Source organism: Hyposmocoma kahamanoa, unplaced genomic scaffold, assembly GCF_003589595.1.
Source record: "Hyposmocoma kahamanoa isolate Upper Pololo Valley unplaced genomic scaffold, ASM358959v1 87, whole genome shotgun sequence".
Lineage (NCBI taxonomy): Eukaryota > Metazoa > Arthropoda > Insecta > Lepidoptera > Cosmopterigidae > Hyposmocoma > Hyposmocoma kahamanoa.
In genome coordinates, this window is record NW_020654422.1 from 11368331 (window position 1) to 11387249 (window position 18919).

General features: G+C 33.6%; 5 protein-coding genes across 6 annotated transcripts in view; 2 read left to right on the forward strand and 3 right to left on the reverse strand.

Moving 5' to 3' along the window:
* Positions 1-898: 898 nt before the first annotated feature.
* LOC113235083 lies at positions 899-3325 on the reverse strand. The gene is made up of 3 exons (XM_026470648.1): positions 3199-3325; positions 2625-2801; positions 899-1730 (listed from the first exon to the last, which is right to left on the reverse strand). The coding sequence occupies exons 1-3, from the start codon at positions 3260-3262 to the stop codon at positions 1528-1530; spliced, it is 444 nt and encodes a 147-aa protein (XP_026326433.1). The 5' UTR covers positions 3263-3325; the 3' UTR covers positions 899-1527.
* A 404-nt stretch (positions 3326-3729) lies between these two features.
* On the reverse strand, positions 3730-4847 carry LOC113235362. Its single transcript, XM_026471042.1, has 4 exons — positions 4788-4847; positions 4332-4675; positions 4043-4218; positions 3730-3863 (listed from the first exon to the last, which is right to left on the reverse strand). Exons 1-4 carry the CDS (start codon positions 4845-4847, stop codon positions 3730-3732), a joined length of 714 nt encoding a protein of 237 aa, XP_026326827.1.
* A 2802-nt stretch (positions 4848-7649) lies between these two features.
* LOC113235363 (protein lin-9 homolog) lies at positions 7650-9921 on the forward strand. The gene is made up of 2 exons (XM_026471043.1): positions 7650-7668; positions 8024-9921. Exons 1-2 carry the CDS (start codon positions 7650-7652, stop codon positions 9724-9726), a joined length of 1722 nt encoding a protein of 573 aa, XP_026326828.1. The 3' UTR covers positions 9727-9921.
* Positions 9922-10084: 163 nt separating this feature from the next.
* Positions 10085-12993, reverse strand: LOC113235081 (nuclear pore complex protein Nup50). The gene is made up of 2 exons (XM_026470647.1): positions 12782-12993; positions 10085-12417 (listed from the first exon to the last, which is right to left on the reverse strand). Exons 1-2 carry the CDS (start codon positions 12947-12949, stop codon positions 10930-10932), a joined length of 1656 nt encoding a protein of 551 aa, XP_026326432.1. The 5' UTR covers positions 12950-12993; the 3' UTR covers positions 10085-10929.
* Positions 12994-16864: 3871 nt separating this feature from the next.
* Positions 16865-18919, forward strand: part of LOC113235245 (PHD finger protein 21A-like) — a 10196-nt gene continuing 8141 nt past the window's right edge. For both annotated transcript variants that reach the window (XM_026470877.1, XM_026470878.1), the window contains exons 1-4: positions 16865-16969; positions 17073-17105; positions 17198-17263; positions 17453-17856. In XM_026470877.1, the coding sequence (XP_026326662.1) occupies positions 16892-16969; positions 17073-17105; positions 17198-17263; positions 17453-17856 (581 nt within the window). In that variant the 5' untranslated portion in view covers positions 16865-16891. The remainder of the gene's footprint in view (positions 16970-17072; positions 17106-17197; positions 17264-17452; positions 17857-18919) is intronic.

Sequence of the window (18919 nt, forward strand, 5' to 3'; positions counted from 1 at the left end):
ATGTTTCGCCTCTCTATGAAGCATCCTCAAGGGTAAGGACCCTTTGAATCAAGGGATTGTCCGACACTCGGTCGAAGAATTCTCGCGGAGCGAGGGTGGGAATATTAACTGCATGAAGAAACAATAAACACGCACAGGTCGCGGAATAGCAAATTGATTGACTTTGATTTTTTTTTAACTTCTGTTAATAGCACTTAATTACTTATAAGCATTTCTTAAAAACTGATTTATCATGGATTGTGTAAACTTGAGTATACCATACGAGTATATTACTTTATTATAAGGTCCAAGCTGTAGTCTGCTAAGCTGGTTTTGTGCGAGTTAAAGACTACACGTTTCCAAAGGGTTCTGAACTTTTAGCAAAAGATTTTGTTACTAAACAGTCACAAATGTATGCTCTTCGAAATTATAGTCATAGGTAGGTACATGCTGCAACAGAGTTTAAATCATAAACCTCTCAACTGACGAACAGTTTTACTGTTCCCCTAATACTGTATTGGGAGAACAGTTTTATATTTTATACTTTCAAATGAAAGTGGAATGGCTTATTTCGCAACAGAAGTCGTCATGCTGCTGGTCGATTGTGGAACAGTAATTTCACCACTACGATATTCAATTATTTTTGTGCATTTACTCCACTAATTTGTTATAACATTCAATAAACTTAATTACAATTATTAAAGGTAAGTATGTAAAGGTTCCAGGCTGAGTGAAGAAATAGATTTCTCACAGATGGCGCTACGACAAAAAAAGTCGTCAAAAACCAAAAACAAAGATCTGCAATAAGTACATCGAAAAATTCGTAAGGTACACTGATTCGTTACGTGGCTTAGTTGGCATGGCGTCTGGCACGGTTTACTAGAAGAAGTTGGTTCAAATTCTGCCGGATCGAAGGATTTTTTTCTAAGTGTTCGATCTTTGTATTAATAAATTATGACAAACTAGTGGAGTCATTTCACAAAAAGTAATTGTTTATTATGGTGGTGAAACAATAATAATTTTTCTATTATTTCAAAATAATGTTCTTCAAGATTCAGTCAATAAAGCCATACCTAGTCATCTTTACTACATCACTAATTTACGTGTACAATAAGTTTGACATAGTTAATGTCAAACTTATTTTGTTATACAGCTGCTCGCTACATAGGGCGTTGAGCGCAAAATGTATTTTGTCTAGCACGCAACGAAAATTGAGTTTATTGTAATGAAAGTTTCAGTTTACTTTATTAAAACAGAATTAAAATTATTGAAAAAGGAGATACCTCCTCCTGATCGACTGACACTCGCACTTTGACTGACGCAAGCAAGAATCGACGCGTCCTGAGGGAGCATTCAATGAATCGTGTGTATTTAACAAGATTGGGGCACGCGTGTCCCGTCCACATCGCCGTTCTATCTAGATTTATTTCTGTGCTACAGAACTATAAACAATCAAAAAGATACACAAATCCAGTATCATATTATCTTAATGACTTAAAAATTAGGTACATTTGAAGTTATCACATGTTAAATTCCTTCATTACTATATTATAAGCAATAGTAAACTGTTATTACAGTCGCCATTAAAATACTTATTGGAAATGTAGAGATTCTAAAAGCAGAGTTGCAAAGATCTCCACTACAGAAACACATGTAGACCTTTCTATGATTGTACATGGTGTATGCACATCTTTCTTCGTAGTCACTTGGAGGTCGTTGAAGACACATTCTCTCAGTTGCTGCACCATAGTCTGTTGAAAAGTGGATGTCATATTGAATATTGAGTGATGTACTTGCATGGAATAAACAAACTAGTGGAAGTGTGACGTGGGCATTCTCTTGAAGCCACTTTTATATATGAAACTAAAGTTTGGTACAAAAGCTGTTTGATACCATTTTCACTAGGTTTATTTATTCCATGGGTACTAGCTATTTTTGTTTAGGGTACAACTGTCATATTATTTGTCATTTTTTATGGTGTTCGTAATATCTAAAATTAAGATCTTATTTTATCCTTTCCTACAAAATGTTACTATTATAAACAATATAAGACACATATATTAAGACATTTTACGATGTTACACACTCAATTCATGGTAGCCACTAATCACTGTAATGGTAGATATATAATTTCCGAACCAGTAACATAATCAATTACAAGTTAGTATAAACTAGCTTGTAACAGTTGAATGTTAGTTTGCATAGTGAAAGTACAGACAATGGCACATCAGACCACATTTTTGTTCGAAAATCGCCTCCAGTGCAATGGAACAAGATGTGTCAATGTGTAGCTTGATGTGCTGGCATGTGTACATCAAAATATTCATTACAAATTTTATACATGGCACTGTTTCAAGTTTGAAAAAAAATCATTAAAGGGCCTCATATTTTGTACCCTAGGAACTAAAGAGCAGTCTTTCATTATGTGGAAAGTCTCATTAAGTTAAGAGCAAATCAATATGTATTAATTAATACATTTTGAGTAAATAATTGCTCTGTAGTAAACAATTATCAATGGGTTGTATTTACGATTTAATTTTGATTATTATTTACTTAAAGAAGAGGTTTTTCAGTCAATATACAAAATCATCAAAAAACAAAAAATATCAAGCTACTTCCAGCACAGGCAGGCAAAAATAACTCACCATCGGTTCTGTATGCTCCAGTAGTGCCTTCAATGACCTTGGCACACCACCCGGAAGGGCAAGCTACAACATGAATTCCCACTTCAGCATCAGGCTCTGTCATGTTAAATGGGAATGGATCTCCACATGTACCCAGCTCTCCCCTCGACCTACATTTAATGCATCTTTTTTGTAGACCTGCAATTTAATTATCAAAGAATTTTGATTTCCTTAAACAATACAACATTTACTCAAAATTGGAAATGTACTTATGTATAAATACAAAAAAAACACATTTTATGTGAATACTTCCTACATAGTTTTTTATTATTTTAATGTGAATAAGCTGTATTAAACTAAGTTACACAATTCCTATCTTTTGTTACTACCAAAAGCAGTAAATATTTGCTTACGACATGGTGCAAAAATTTAATTATTTGCCACCATTATGGCAAGTTTCTAGTGACAAAAAACGGATTTTACTATTCCTAGCAACAATTGTACTAAGTTATTCATACTGTCGCAAGTACGGCACCACTCTCACTTTACCTTGAAGTCAGTATCCGTGTCATGAGTACGAAAAAATAAAACTTACATTTAACTTCCTCAAACACCAACAGCACAATCAGAGAACACAAAAAGAGACCGTTGTAGTTCATGATGATCTATTAAACTGATTGATAACATGAATCTTCCACACATATAAAAGTTTTCATTATCTTAATCTCACTCCTCATCAGCTGCACTCGTCATAGATATTAGTTAACGCAAACCAAACGATGAAACAACCAATAACAAGTTTATGTTTGCGTCACAATTTTTTTTTTAATTTTCACCTATTTGAGTAGGCAAAAACCATACAGCCTCTTCATAAAAATTTTATTTTTCATTTGCGTCACTTTTGACATTTCTACATACTAGGGATGCACATTACGATACGATTTTTATGAAAATCGATACAACTGTATACGATCCAGCGATTTCGATTAGTGTAGTCAAAACCGATATTTGTTTACAAATTTTATATGATTTGTCTCACAATAAAATAATATATAGAATGTTTAGCTACACACATAAAATCCCTAATTATTTATTATTATTAACTACACCATTTATTTCATTCATGTTACTTTTTATCCAGCAAATTCAAAGGATCAGCGAAAGAGGATCTTCTATTCCACGCGACGCAAATTCCAGTACAGTAACAGACTAAAGATATAGATAATACAAAACATAAATAAATAGAGTACCGAACGAAATCTGCAATAGATATAAAATTATTGATTATGTGAATCTAGTAACAAAAAATGCTCTTTAATAAATTACGTTTAAGATATTATAACATTCGTAATTCAGACAAATTTATTATATTGCAATAAATACAATGATACTAGGGATTTAAAAATAAAATAAAAAAAAAACATGGCATATTAACTTACCATCATTGAGCAATTTCGATTTAGAAACTACTCTTAGTGTATAATTTTGCACTTTTTTATTATCAATAAAACAGGTATAAATACCTTCTTCGTTTTTGGTGGCATGCAAAATATATAAGGAATTGTAGGAATCAATGGTAAGATGAGGTTCATCTTCTGTTTCTGCCATGTTATTTCTGTAAAGTAAATTTTAAAAACATGCTCCACATTTTTTTCTATACGATTAAATCGGTTTAGCCGAAAGAGCAGTGAAATGCGTATTCAAAATATTAATTGTTAAAATGCTTACCTAAATGACGATCCCAACAATTTATTATCTTTAAACCACTGCACATCAGAATCAGTAAATACATCAGGGCAAACAAGTGTGACGTGGCCATTTTCAGCAATTTGTTTTATGTTAGTATAAACATAGTCATTATTGTTTCCTAAAACTTTGTTCGCAGTGGGTTTATAAATTGAGGCAACACTGGGGATTTCTTTGCAATCTTGAACGGCTTTATATTGTGGTACACTTCTGACAATTTCACTTATTGATGGCAAAATTTCCCTCAACTTAATAGAATTACAAGGAACATCATAATTTTCATTTAAATAATATTCATTTTTATTTTCAATATCAGCATCATAATTCTAAATAAACAGAGTGGAAGTTTTATAATATAGAATAAAAGTAGGTACAACGCATTAATTTCTCTTAATATGAGCTTTGGATGTTACATGCATAAAAAGCAAAAGTACTTACGCTGCTTGCATTGTGGTGGAATGGGTACAAAAAACATTTTCCTATTTTACTCCGAACCATTGTTTGATTGTTATTTGCAATACATGGCCCCCAATTCTCCCATAATGTAAATAATCTAAATGAAAATTTGAAATCCTGTTTAAATTCAAAGAATGGTTCTTCGATGGACTTGTCAAACAGTTCATTGATAGGATCCAATATCGTATTTTTATATTCCTGCCATTGTGATAATGTTCCAACATAGGAAGTATTCGCCGGAAGCGTACCTGTGCATTTTAGTGTAAAGATAAAATAAACGGAAATAATAATGAAATTGAACAATTTTCATCTCACCATCTAGAACATATGTGAATATTGTGTCATTGTCTTCGGCATTTCTACTTTTACAGATATAAATTCCAGAATCATTAACTCCAAAATTTATTAATTGCAATGTGTGTTCATCGTCTATCCATATTTTGTAGTGATCAGCACCTATAGATATTTCTTTTAAATCATTTTCACCCCTTTGCTTGAAAAACCAAATTTTATCATCGAGTATAGTATTAACTTCGCTGCAAGGATAAAATAATGTCAAGTCATAAAAAAAAAACAATATTTAAATTCAGTTGCTATGTATTTCTATTATCACGGAGTTGGTAAGGTTTTTTTATGATGATAATAATTGATAGGACGAACAAGTCGTGCCCTGATGGCAAGCGACACGCCTGTTGTTGTTGCGATAACAGTTGCAGTGCCACTCAGAGTTTTAAATCACAAACATCTGAAGGAGTACTGTGAGTCACTGTGCCTGTCACATTGCGGCAAGTTCACAAGTCCCATACGCCTGTAACTTCACCAGCACCGTCAAACCCGGAACGCAGAGCAGTAAATGCTCACATTATTACTTGGCGGCAGAAATAGATAAGGTACGGTGCCTATGTGAAGCGCACTCGGTGGGTTCACTTAAGAGATATTAACATTATTAGAGGAATTTAAAAAAAATAAGCACCCGTTGTACTACACCTAAATAATTATTTTTGCAAACTTACCAAAAACCACATTTCAAATAGACAGTTAATCCTAAGGAGACGTCTATAACGTTAGCTTCATTATAACTAGTACCTAATAATAAATATTCCTCTTGACAAGCATTGATTTCCTCCAGAGCTTCAGTATTTTCGTTTTTTACGAATATCAAACATAACGCTGCTTTCAGTTGCATTGAAATCATAGTGATAAAATATCGTATTACTTTCATTTTTATGTGATGTTGGCTAAAAGTAGAATAGTAAAAATATGTTTTAATACAATTTCTTAGCCAGTTTACAAATCATATAATTGTTTGTATGTACGTGCCATTAAAAATAATTCTAATGGTAATTTACATCTACGACTATTCATTTGACAAACAAGTTTCTGGCTCGAGTCGCGGTATCGATTCTACTAAGGATTCTACGTACACCTACACATCAACTTGAGACAAAAACTAATGACGTCATAGTCTTGAACTTCATCATGTCCACAGTTGGACATAGGCATTACTAGGTCTGCAAAATGTATACAAATTTCTTTTGCTTATAATATATGTAAAAGAAATTTGTATACATTTTTTTTATCTCAAATATTATTATTTGAGATAAATCTTTGTTCATTGATAGAATGCAATAGAATCACTTATTTTATATTATTAATATCACAATAATTATTACAATTTGAAAAACAATGTCAATGGACAACACAATTGTCACTGATATAAACTATAACAGTATCTATAAGTCAAGATATTAGCACTTATGACACTATCATGTAGGTACGTAAGATTTTAGGTAGCATTGAATTTCATCCGTGTAACAGAAAGGTGTATTCCTAAAACATCGAGTATATAACCAGAAATAGAGACGAAATGTCATTTAATTTGTTTGAAAACTATTCTCCCATATCATTACTGAGAAACTGCGCTCCGATTGGCTAGCCTGAGTTCGAAACAATTGACGGATGTCGTCAACTGTTTCACTTCAAATCGACCAGTTAACTTGAGCTTTGCTATAATGGACAAAAATCGAAAAATTACACATTTCATATTTAATTACGAAATGTGAATCCGTTTGTTTTGTAATTAGATATTTTGCTGTTTTTCCCACACCACCGAATAAAATAGCCTATTGATAAATATATTATCTTTATTACAATAAACACAGAATATTATTTGGACTATACGGAGACGTACACACAGGTCAGTAGTTGGCCTATCTACATTTCAGTGCAAACGAGAGTTGATATTTAAAAGAGCTGTATCGCTAATGTGTTGTGCAAAATGTCAATTAAAAATTAGTTACTAAAAATTTAAGCTTATTGTTTAACACATCGTTGACATGCGCTGCGTTACATAATTAATAAATTTTGGATAATCACCAATAGTGGATCATTTCAATAACCTAATCTAATATGCCTTAAGTTTTTAGGCAACAGTAAAATCGGTTCTTCAACAACTCACATGTGCACACAACACTATTGATGCACCACCAACACCTTAACCAACCAGTAAAGTGTTTCCGGTAATCGACATAACTCTGAGTATTCAATTTTTAAGTTATGTAACAACCAATGTACAAATTTTTACATTAAAAAATTATATAATGATATTTAATTTGAATTGATTAACCAACTACATATCAATATTTATAAAAAGTATGAAACGTACTTAATAATAGTTTTCGTTCCGTTGCAATGATCAAATGCTGTCTATTCAGTGTCTATTTCGCTCTAAACAAAGCCATTAGACAGAGATATCGAATCCGAAATGACAAGGTAGTCCAATGAAACAAACGTTCAGTCTTGGCGCTTTCGTCTTCAAATTGAATCAAATCTAATGATATCAACATGGCGGATAAATCAGAAAGTAAGTTTTATTTACGTTTTATTTAACTTTGTGCAGCAATTTTCAGTTTAAAAGTCTACCTATTACAGAATAATTTGTACAATTGCTTACCGGTGTATAGCCGAGCGAGTCACATCTCCTACTGTGATTTCGAATGTGATGTGTTTCTCTCCATTCAAAATTTGAAAAAATTCAAATTTTGGGACGAATTGTCACTTTATTTTTGTCTAAATTTGGAATTTCATCATTGATTATCCGTTATAAGTTCTATAAATATAAACTTTGTTTAATGATGACTTTATCTTGTGCTCGATTTTGTATCAATAATATCGTTTTGTTGAATAAGATTAGAAATAAGTGGTGTTTTTTTCTTCAGGAGAGCAAGATGAAGATAGTGCTTCGCCTAGGCCTCATTACAGAGTTAAAGATGAGCCGATGGATTTGGACTTACCGGACGAAGACGAAGAACCGCCTGCGTTTGGGCCTGCTGCCCTTGGACTTCACAGAGTCGGCACACAGTTACCGCCAAAACCGACTCCTAGTGAACCAATGCAAAAACTCAATGCCAGAGGTATGCCAGCCCGGATAAGAAAAAAGAACAGATTTATATTTGTTGATGACTTTGTGAACACCTCACCACCAAGGCAATCTCCTAAACGTACTCCGAAAATCTTGGCTAAAACTCCTAACAAGCAATCAAGTGGGAAAAAACAAAAATCGCCATCAAAAGTGCAAAGAAATCTTGACAGATATGAAGAGAAAGAATCTCTTGGGAGTCAATCTCCAGATCGTAAATCGGGTCAAAGGATTGGCATGAGATTGAGAAATCTTTTAAAATTACCCAAGGCTCATAAATGGGTTTGTTTTGAATATTTCTACAGCAATATAGACAAAGCGCTTTTTGATGGAGAAAATGATTTCATGATTTGTTTGAAAGAATCTTTTCCACAATTAACTAATCGCAAACTTACTCAAGTACAGTGGGCTAAAATTCGAAGAATGATGGGTAAGCCAAGAAGATGTTCTCAAGCATTCTTTGCAGAGGAGCGCAAAGAACTGGAAAGAAAACGGAAGTTAATAAGGTATATTCAACAGCGAAAGTCTGCAGATATTTGCATCAAAGATCTTCCAAATGAGATTCCAATGCAATTGGTAGTTGGAACCAAAGTAACAGCAAGACTGCGAAAACCACAAGATGGTTTATTTACAGGTTGCATTGATGCTGTCGATACCTCTAATAATACATATAGGATCACATTTGAACGACCAAAATTGGGAACACATTCAGTTCCAGATTATGAAGTTCTCTCTAATGAGCCACCAGATACAATAAACCTGTCAAGTATAACACAAAAATTCAGACCTCGTTATGTCATGCAAGAAATATTCAACTTGTATCAGCCATCTATGCCAGCCAATAACAGTTCTCAAGGTGATCCAATGATTGGTTGCACTGATATCACTAAAAGTATGGATTCTACTGTAGGCAGTTATCCCTATCAATTTCTGGAATTGATTGTTAAATTAACAAAGATCTTGCATGCTAAAAGAGGGAAGATAAATAGATTGAAAGAGTTCAATTGCGAAGCTGAAAAAAGAAAATCTTTTGGGCAAAAGATGCCTGAAGATTTTGAAAGGAGATATGCTTCAGTTGTAATAGATTTAGAACGAATGAACATGGACTTGCAGGACTACATTAGTGAAGTACAGATGTACTGTCAACAAATAGCACCTGGGCCTAGCCTGGCTGCAATGTTAGCCCCATCACATCTTAGAGAGAAATGTCATGATGAAGCATCATTACTTGTCGCAAAGAACAATCATGGCACTGTCAAAGATTCCAACATAATAGACATCATTACTGACTTGACAGCCCTTATGTTACAAGTCAAAAGTTTGTCTGATTCAGATCAAAATGCTTATGAGCTGAGTGTTCTACAAGGTACCATGGATCAAATAAAGATGAAAATGGAACCTCAGCATCAACGGCTATTTCAGAGTAATGTAGAAATTCACATGCAAAGAATACAAATGGGTTTGGGGCAGATGTCCTCAAATAGTTATGTAGCTGGTACATAAAAGTGCTTTTGAATATTCATAAAACCCATCATTAATTTTATTATAGATGTTATGAAATGTAGGATTTGTACTAATGAACAGAATTGACAAAATAAATTTATACTATGAATGTAAATAGAAAAATTTCTTGTATTATTTTCAATTGTTTTATAATTAGTGCTAATAATTTGAGCATTATGGAGTATGAACACATGTTTTGCCTTTACATTGTATTTTAAGCTAAATCTATTTGGTAACTGGGGTACATAACACTCAGTGCTATGGTAAATATTATCGTCGCTTATTTTAAAATATTGAACATAGTCCATGGGAAAATAAAATACGAAAAATTTACTTTTTTATTTCTTGATACCTTTACATACAGGCGTCATCACTAGTCACATTGGTCTACAGAATTGTTAAAAGGGGAATACAATTCCCGTTATCGCCAGACTAGTTGTTGCGTCCGGGCTAGCACAAGGCGCGACTTGCGCGAGAGTGACATAAAGCGAGATTCTCTCTATGCGAGAATAACAGTATCTCGCGTCTAGTGAATCATCGTCATCACCCAAATAGAATTTTTAAATTGCAGAATCAACTAAATGTAGAGTAAAACAAACGCGTAACCATTACAGATTAATTGTTTTAATGAAATGATTTCAATGTTACAAATTTACATTTGGTTTTGAACAAAGTGTTGTCAAAAATTATCTCCATAATTACATACAATAAAATATTAAATATATGTTGTACCACAAACTGCACATGGGTTCTAAAGGAGGTCAAAAGCAATAAGTATGGAGTAGTTTTTAGAAATTCATTACTAATTCCAATTATAGTGCACTTTGTGGTAGATACATCCACTATAAGCTGTTTCTACCAATTAGCTGTTTTCCACAACTCCAAGTCAAGAAGTTTCAGTTTACTGTACTGTATTTGTTAATGTCTTTACAACATCCCACTATTCTTATAGAGAAAATTTTAGGATTCTAATAATACATATACCTATATTTTGGAATCCATTAGGTGACTGGATGTGACATTTTTCAAGCACTTAAATTTGTTAAGTACCTATGTATTATCACTAGAACTATAGGCAGTAATAGTCTGTTTAGAAAACAATAATTTCAAAATAGTGGGACTAGATATTAAATTACAAGTAGCTAAAAGCTACAGTATTTTTGTGTTTTATTTGTTTAGCTTCTAGATACAAGTGCCATAAGTTTATGCTTTATATTTGTTTAACGTCTCTAAGAGTTCATCAGCTTCTTCAGAAGTTTTCACTCTTATTAGCACCGTTGTTGGAGGAGGCTTGTGGTCGGGTGTAGGTATACACACCAACATAACATTATTTTTACCAAGACGCTGCATAGGAATACTTGCAGACAATATCATGTTGAGAGTTACAGTACCCAAATTTGTGTTAGCTCTGACCAGTAGCTGGTGTTTACCAGATTCTTCAATTTTTTTCACATATAGAGTGCCTACTCCTTTGTCAACAAAATTACCATCCTTCTTGATAAATACCTTGCATTTCTTATCAAATACACTGTTTTCTTCAACTACTGGTGTAAATTCTACTTTTGGTGGCTCATCGTCCTCTTGTTCTTTATCCTCATCCTTTTTCTCCACACTCTTTGTTTGTATATTAGAACTAAAACTGAATGGTTTGCCAGTTCCAAATGAAAATGGTGCTGCACCATTGACGCCTGTAGTATTGGTCGTAAATAAGAAAGGAGCTGAAGTTGTAGTTGCAGAAGAACCAGTGTTTATACCAAATGAAAATCCTCCAGATGTAGTTGTCACAGTGCTGCTACTTGTTTTGACACCAAATGGAAAGTCTGATGATGGTTTCTCAGTAGTAGTGACTGTGGCATTCTGGGTCCCAAATATAGCCACCTTTGAATTTGAAGCAGCAAAAATTGATGATCCTGAAGTACTCAAAGTTTCTGTTGTAGTTTTAGTTATATTTGTTGATGGAATTGGCTTTGTTTCAGCTGGGTTATTATCATTAATTTTAATTTTGGTTTCTTCACTTGTGCCATGAAATTCTTCTTGTATTTCTTTCAAATACTTCTCATAATCTTTAAAAATTGGTGATAGTATACAGAGAGGTGTCTCTTCTACATGTTTTTTAATCCAGTCTGAAACAGACTCATTTAGTCCTTTTAATTTAGAATAATATTTCATTTTCTTTTCATCAGTTTTTTCTTCTTTTCTCTCTGCTTCATCAGCTTTAGGAGTAGATGCGGCAGTAGATATTTGAGATGGAGTTGAAGGTGCAGTGTTTAAACCAAAAACAGACCTTGACGAAATATTGGTAGCAAAAACAGAAGATGCTTGAGGATCCGGATTGTTCTGTTTTGGGGCTTCTGTAGATCCAGTTGAAGTTGGAATTTTGAATGGACTACCTGTAGTTGACCCAAATAGTGTTGTTGTGGTGTTCGTTCCAGTGCGACCAAATAGTGACATTTGTGTAGTTGGTGTTCCAAATGTAGTCTTGGTAGATGGTGTTGTTGATATTGGTATATAAAAATGATGTCCTTCACTTTCAATAACTTTATTGCCAACTGGACATAAAGGTTGCTCAGAATCAACTTTGCCTGAGCCATTTGTAGTTTTATTGCCATTTGTCAAATTAGCCAAAAAATCAAATGATGAAGGTTGTGTCTTGTTAAAGCCTCCAAAACCACTGAAGACACTCTTCTTGGGCTGCAAAGTGGAAAAGCATGATTTAAAAATACAAGTTAGAACATGTGTCACAAAAATATTAATCATAACAAAGAAGTTAGAGATATTGATTGTTATTTCAGTTAACAATATCATTCATTGCGTCGACGTATCTTTCCGTATCCTTGTAAAAGTTACAGCACAACTTATCCATGCCAGATAAGTTGTAATACGACTTTTAGTAGTGGAAGAGATGTTTATGATGTTAACAGCTTATTATTTGTAATCGCTCTAATGAAAATTTTGTTTTTCAATTACGGAGTTATACGTAGGGTGCATCGATGTGAAAGCAATGAAAAGTAAGTTGTGTTACACTGCAACGAGGTAACAGGTTTTAGAAACTAACCTCGGCACTGGAGATTGGCGCTCGTCGTTTGGCTGTCCTGATCACACGTTTTTCCAGAACCTCATTGGATGCCGTTTGAAAGGAGCCCATTTCTTCATGTTCAGAGGGATCTTCCTTATCCCAGTTCTCATGGTTGATATCGGTGGTAGCTTGTCGTTTAACAGACATTTTCAATGTGCCACATTAGAGTATGTAGTTGTACAAAATTACAAAACAACGCGAAACCATTCGAAATACTATTGACGCTCACAATACAAAGTACTCTATCCGCTCCGCTCACCTCACTTCACTTTTTATTTTTATGGCTCCATCAATATGAGAACTGATGATTTTGCCAATGTCACAGTTGAAAGAAAAAAAAACGAAACAAAAAAAAAATTTTCGCTAAGCTCTAATAGGACAATGAACTCGCGTTGTAAGTTGTATGTGAGTTGTATTGTATTAGTAAGTTTGACAATAATTTTCTTTATGGCGTTTTAACGGCTTTGGCGTTAAGCCATTGATTTTTTCTTATTTCTGATGGCTGTTCGCGATAAACACAATACTAAAATAGAGATGGGGCAAGTGCCAGGGGCTTAACCCGGTGCTTCGGTTTAAATTGGTTTAAAACCCATTAATGCCCGAAATCGAGGGTTTAAACTGTTTACAACTAAATATTTATTGTAAATCGAGTTTTATTCAAATTTAATGATTATTATTACAACATGTTTATTGGTTTCTGGTCTAGACGGATCCATTTGCTTTTTATATTGAATCGATTCACATGAAAAATGCATTGACATAAATCGAAACCAAAAATCGTTAGGTCGTATAAACTTGAATCGATTTTAATAAAAATTCGTAGTGTGCGTCCTTAGCAGAGACACTGTATCGAAGCAAAAGTATCGATACTGTACTTATACGTAGTATCGGATAAAAAGTATCGTATGTACATGTATGTACTCATAAAAGTATTGAAACAAAAGCATCGCTACCTCAAGGCATTTTGTACTACAGATTTTCCTTACATAAAGACGGGATACGACACAAATGACTTTTATTGTTAGCTTCGAAAGTGTAACGTAATATTAATTGTTGCCATTTGAAATAATTTGTGTTACTTAAACGTGTTAAATTTCGCACTTCTCTTTTGTAACAATCACTTAAAAATGATAGTTTATCTACTCTATTTGGTGACAGTCTGTTTTTCGTTTTTAATATTGTATTGATTTTCAGAACAAACGTTCTAAAAGAACAGACATCGCCTGAATCACGAGATGCTCAGTTATAATCTTTTCCAGGTATGTCAATTCAAATGTTACTAATAATTTTTTCATTCTTATTCGTGGCATACACTATACAGATAAGTCATTTATAATGATGGTTTCCATTTTAAAAATCACTAGGTGACTCGCGCTATCATGTAAGGTATACTAAGTGGGAATTATTCGAAACGATACGATACGTTACTTCTTAAAATTAGTAATACCAGAAAACTATCGAGTAGAAAAGTATCGGTATCGAAAGGAAAAGTACTCGATAGCAAAAAGTATCGATATTTTTTCTTCACAGGATTGCAAGGTAGGTATAGTGTGGAGTTGTCTCGTTTTCGTGAAATTTTTTTTATTTGTCGAAAGTTAATAACTATGGAATATTATACCAAATTCCACATTCGCCGGCAGTTTGGGTAAAAATCCGGGCGGGTTGATTTGGTTTTAACCCACTGTACAAGAATGATATTGACATGACTTAGGTTCGTATTCCAGAACTCTACTCAATGTTCAAGTCAGGATTTGAGTATGGTTTAAAGCACTAGAAATCATACTCAAGTCCTTACCATTAGGGTCGTATTTCCAGTGCTTGAAATACTTAAGTTCTGATTTGAGCATTGAGTAGAGTTCTGTGAGCTTAGCAAGAGCCAGAAGCCAAAAGTTATCTCTTCTTCGAACTGTCAATTCTCTCGAGATTTTCGATAGAATGCTATCATGCTAAGCCTGCTGGAATTAGAGATATGGATAAATATCATTGGGATAAATACTCAGTAAAAAGGTAAATATGGATAAATATTATGGATATTTATCTATTTTTACTCGATATTTATCCAAAAACGTGGATGAATATTTTTAATCGTGGTTTATTATTTATATTTAGTAAAACAAAGTACATTTTTAAGCCTAATTGTGAACATTGATACAATGTTAACGTTAGCGTGAACCTTACTATTATTTAAATGCGTAGTTTGTTAAAAAAATTGTCTCCACACAATATTAATCAGCTGTCTAACATTTTGTATGGAATTTTTTTTTCAAATTACTAAGTTGGTCCGTTTTTGTACATTTGTTCAGCTTTGTATATAGAATAAGGGCGCTCCCTCACCGAGAACACTTGCCTGTAATGTTACATTCAAGATTCAATTCCACCAGAAATGTGCAAGGTAGCACGCACGCCTGTGCGTGGGACTGCCTCTGGGAGCCCGTGAGAGCCAGGTGTGCCCGCGAGTGCCTTTGAGTGCCTTTGAGTGCTCCCGAGTGTCTTTGAGTGCTCGCGAGTGCCTTTGAGTACCTTTGATTGCGTTTGAGTGTATTGAGTGCCCTTGGGAGTCTTTGAGTGCCTTTGAGTGTCTTCGAATGCCTTATAGTGCCCGCGAGTGCCTTTGAGTGCATTTGAGTGCCCGCGAATGCCTTCCCCTCAAAGGTACTCAAAACCACTCAAAGGCACTCAAAAGCACTTAAAGGAACTCGCGGGCACTCAAAGGCACTCAAGGGCACTCAAAGGCACTCGCGGGCACTCGCAGGCATCTAACTTAAGTAAAGACTCGAAAACATTTCCACCATATCTGGTGGAGTCGCACCCTTACAATCTGAACAGATTGTTACATTACATTACAGACAAATGCTGCCGGTGACCGAGGCTACCGAATATTACGCATCAAAAGCTCGGTTCACCTCTCTCACCGCCTGTAATGCTCGCTTTTGAACGTTACATTACAAGAGCATGTTCGCGCAGTTAGTGAGATGTTATCGACTCGAAAAACGTAGGTACTAAAACAGTATTGTTACTTAAAACAATGTCAAAATGAAGTAATCGTATGTAATTATTAAATAAAAAACGAATTCTAATTAATTTTATTATAAAAAACAAAAAAAAAAAAATTATCCATGTTTTGATGAGTATTTATCGTAATACTCAGTAAAAACGGACATTTATTGAATACTTATACTTTGACGGATATTTATCGGGTCAAAACCCATCTGTAGAAACGACCCTTAATAATGTTTGCGGATAGTTTGTTTGTCTATGATAAAATTATGTTCCCTTTTCCCCATAGAGCTATAATTTCCCTGCCAAGCAATTGCATGAAATTTAAATACTGTATATTTAAAGTCTGTTATTTTCTTTTTACTGATTTTTCTCAATTAATTATTATTTGATGGAGTCAAATATAAGTAATATAATGATATTTTTTTTGCATCATGATTTCAGTTATATGTCACGACGCGTCTTCCTCAATCTAGTCTAGGTACAGTCAAGAGCACATCAAGCTTGACACTTTGAATTTTGGACCGTTCTTATCGTAAGCGGCATAGAGTTGAATTTAAATTTTAAGTGTCAAGCTTGACGTGCTCTTGACCCTGTACTAGTCGGTCTTTACGTATAAAGTAGGTACTCTCTTTGTAGTCAGTCGAGTGCGTTGGTAGAAAGCCATAGATTACAGAAATAAATTTTTGACCAATCATCGTCGAACTTTAGGAGTATTGAAATGGATATATAATGCGATCCCTGTCTGTGCGTGGTGGTTGAAATATTTTCCTTTCTTTTTCCGAGCGTAAATTACAAATTATAATCTCAAGAAAATACATCAGTGAAAGTAAAAAATGATAGAAAATATTTTGAAAGTGTTTTAAAATTTTATAAATTATTTATTAATTTGTTTTCCTTTCATTATGTAAGTTTTGTAAGTGTATCGTTCGGTGCCTTGTCGTTTCCTACACAAAAGTGTTGGTTGTCGATTTGCAGAGTTTTTTCTTCTCAACATTCAACATATCGCACTTATTTGAAATTAACTTTTTACCTTATTGAAATCAATTATTAATGATATATTAACTGAGCTTTTGTTATTGTTTGTTAACGATGGAAGTGTCTAATGAAATTAAGGAAGACATTCGCAAAACTCAATCGGACTTGAAAAATGCAATTCGAGTTCACCAGGTGAATTATTTTGCAATTTCTACGTATAAGTTCGCATTGTATATAAATGTACGTTACTTATAATGATTGCATTGTTATTGAACGGAGTGTTTACTTATTCCAGATTTGGGTCGCGCGTCTTCAGGAAGATGAAAACGTGAGTACAAGAGTATCAAAATTCGGTTTCCTCGCAGTGTGAGTGACACTCCGGCAATGATTTAGGTATTTTAGAAAACTTTATCGTTACAGAACGTGCACTTGAAAACTAAAGTAAAAGAAGCTGAAAAGGACATTATTGTAATTGGTCAGGCTCAGGTATGTTTGTTTTTTATTTTATATTCTTTAAATCTTTGTTCTAGTTGGTCACATAGTTCTTGAAATGTTTTCTGTTATTTCGCAAAACCACACACAGCTTTATAAACATGTTGATAGTAATTTTTTATATGGTTTTTAAGTTATAATGAATTGTAATTCTCAGATTATTCTAACCTTTTTTATTTTTAGAAATTAGTGGTCGATAGGCTTCGTCGAGAGCTTGAACTGTACCAGCAGCGACTTCGAGCAAGAAATAAGCAAGTAAACATTGAAAATGATAACCGTTATGTTGCTCAGCAATTAAGGGACCATCAGATCCAATACCGTAATAGACACCGCTCTGTGTCTCTTTTAAAACCATCCGTACTTAATGAGATACATATAAAATCAGAAAATAATCATGACGATGCAAAAGATATTATTTCTGATTCAGAAAATGAGACTAAATCTTTCATTGAAAAAGAGAATTCAAATCACAGTGAAATGGATGACAAGGAGAAATATCAGAGGACCTATTCCCAAATGCCAAATTCAGTACATGGTAGTAGAAATAACTTTGCCAATGCACTTAATAAAGTCAAGGAGTCTCTCATGTAAGTACTTTAAAATCATTTGGCAACATAATCCATTGTTTGTACAATAACCTGTTTTTTAAATTTAATGTGTCAATGTGCCAGACATATTGTGGTCTCCAAATTAGGCAATTTCTTTGTACTTTGAGGACCAGCATGATAAAATTAACTAACACCTGTACAAGACCCAATTTTAAAAAATTGGGCCAAACTATTTTGGGCCACTTCAACTGTGACAAAAACTCATGTGGAAGAAACATCTGTTCCTTGAGTACTTAACTGTACCTATGTATAGGTTGTTTATATATCTTAGTAAATTTCTCCCCAATTTTTTTTCTAAAAAGGAATTTCACCAGGATGTGTTGATTGATGTATTAATACAATAATAACTACTGTCAACACCACACAACAGCTAAATCATTAAAATTTTATTTATTTAAACTTAATTACACACAAAACAACACAAATGGCGGACTTGATGCCATTAGGCATTCTCTACCAGTCAACTGGAGAGCTGGGTTCAAAATAATCAACAAAACAATCATGATAATTAATACAGATAGGAAGAAGTTTATAAATAATTATGATATATAGTATAAACACAACATAAATATAGCACATAATATTATATGACTAACTATATACTTATACAGGGTTACAGGAAAAGTCGTGCTAGATCCGTTAAGGGCGTGGAGTACTCATCATTTCTGACTTATTTTACTATGAAACACCCTACCCTAAACTTAACCCTTTTCGAGATATTTGACTTTTATTTTTTTTATTCAAAATTGCCGATTTTTAGGCTACTAAATTTAATTTTGTTTATTTTGTGTGTCTTATTATTATAATTATTGCATTTTTATATGTGTGATAAGATGCTTTAGGACCTCAATCATTAAAATAGTGAATAAGTTAATTCAATACGCCGTAGTAGAAAAGAGAAAGTTAAGAAATTAAAAAAAAAATTAGAAAGTTTATTTTTCTCTAAGGGATATTTAAAAAAAATATTATGGCAGTTGATCGGCAGATAAGTTATAAAATATCTACGTTTCATCAGCTATCTAACAAGGTATAACAATCTAGG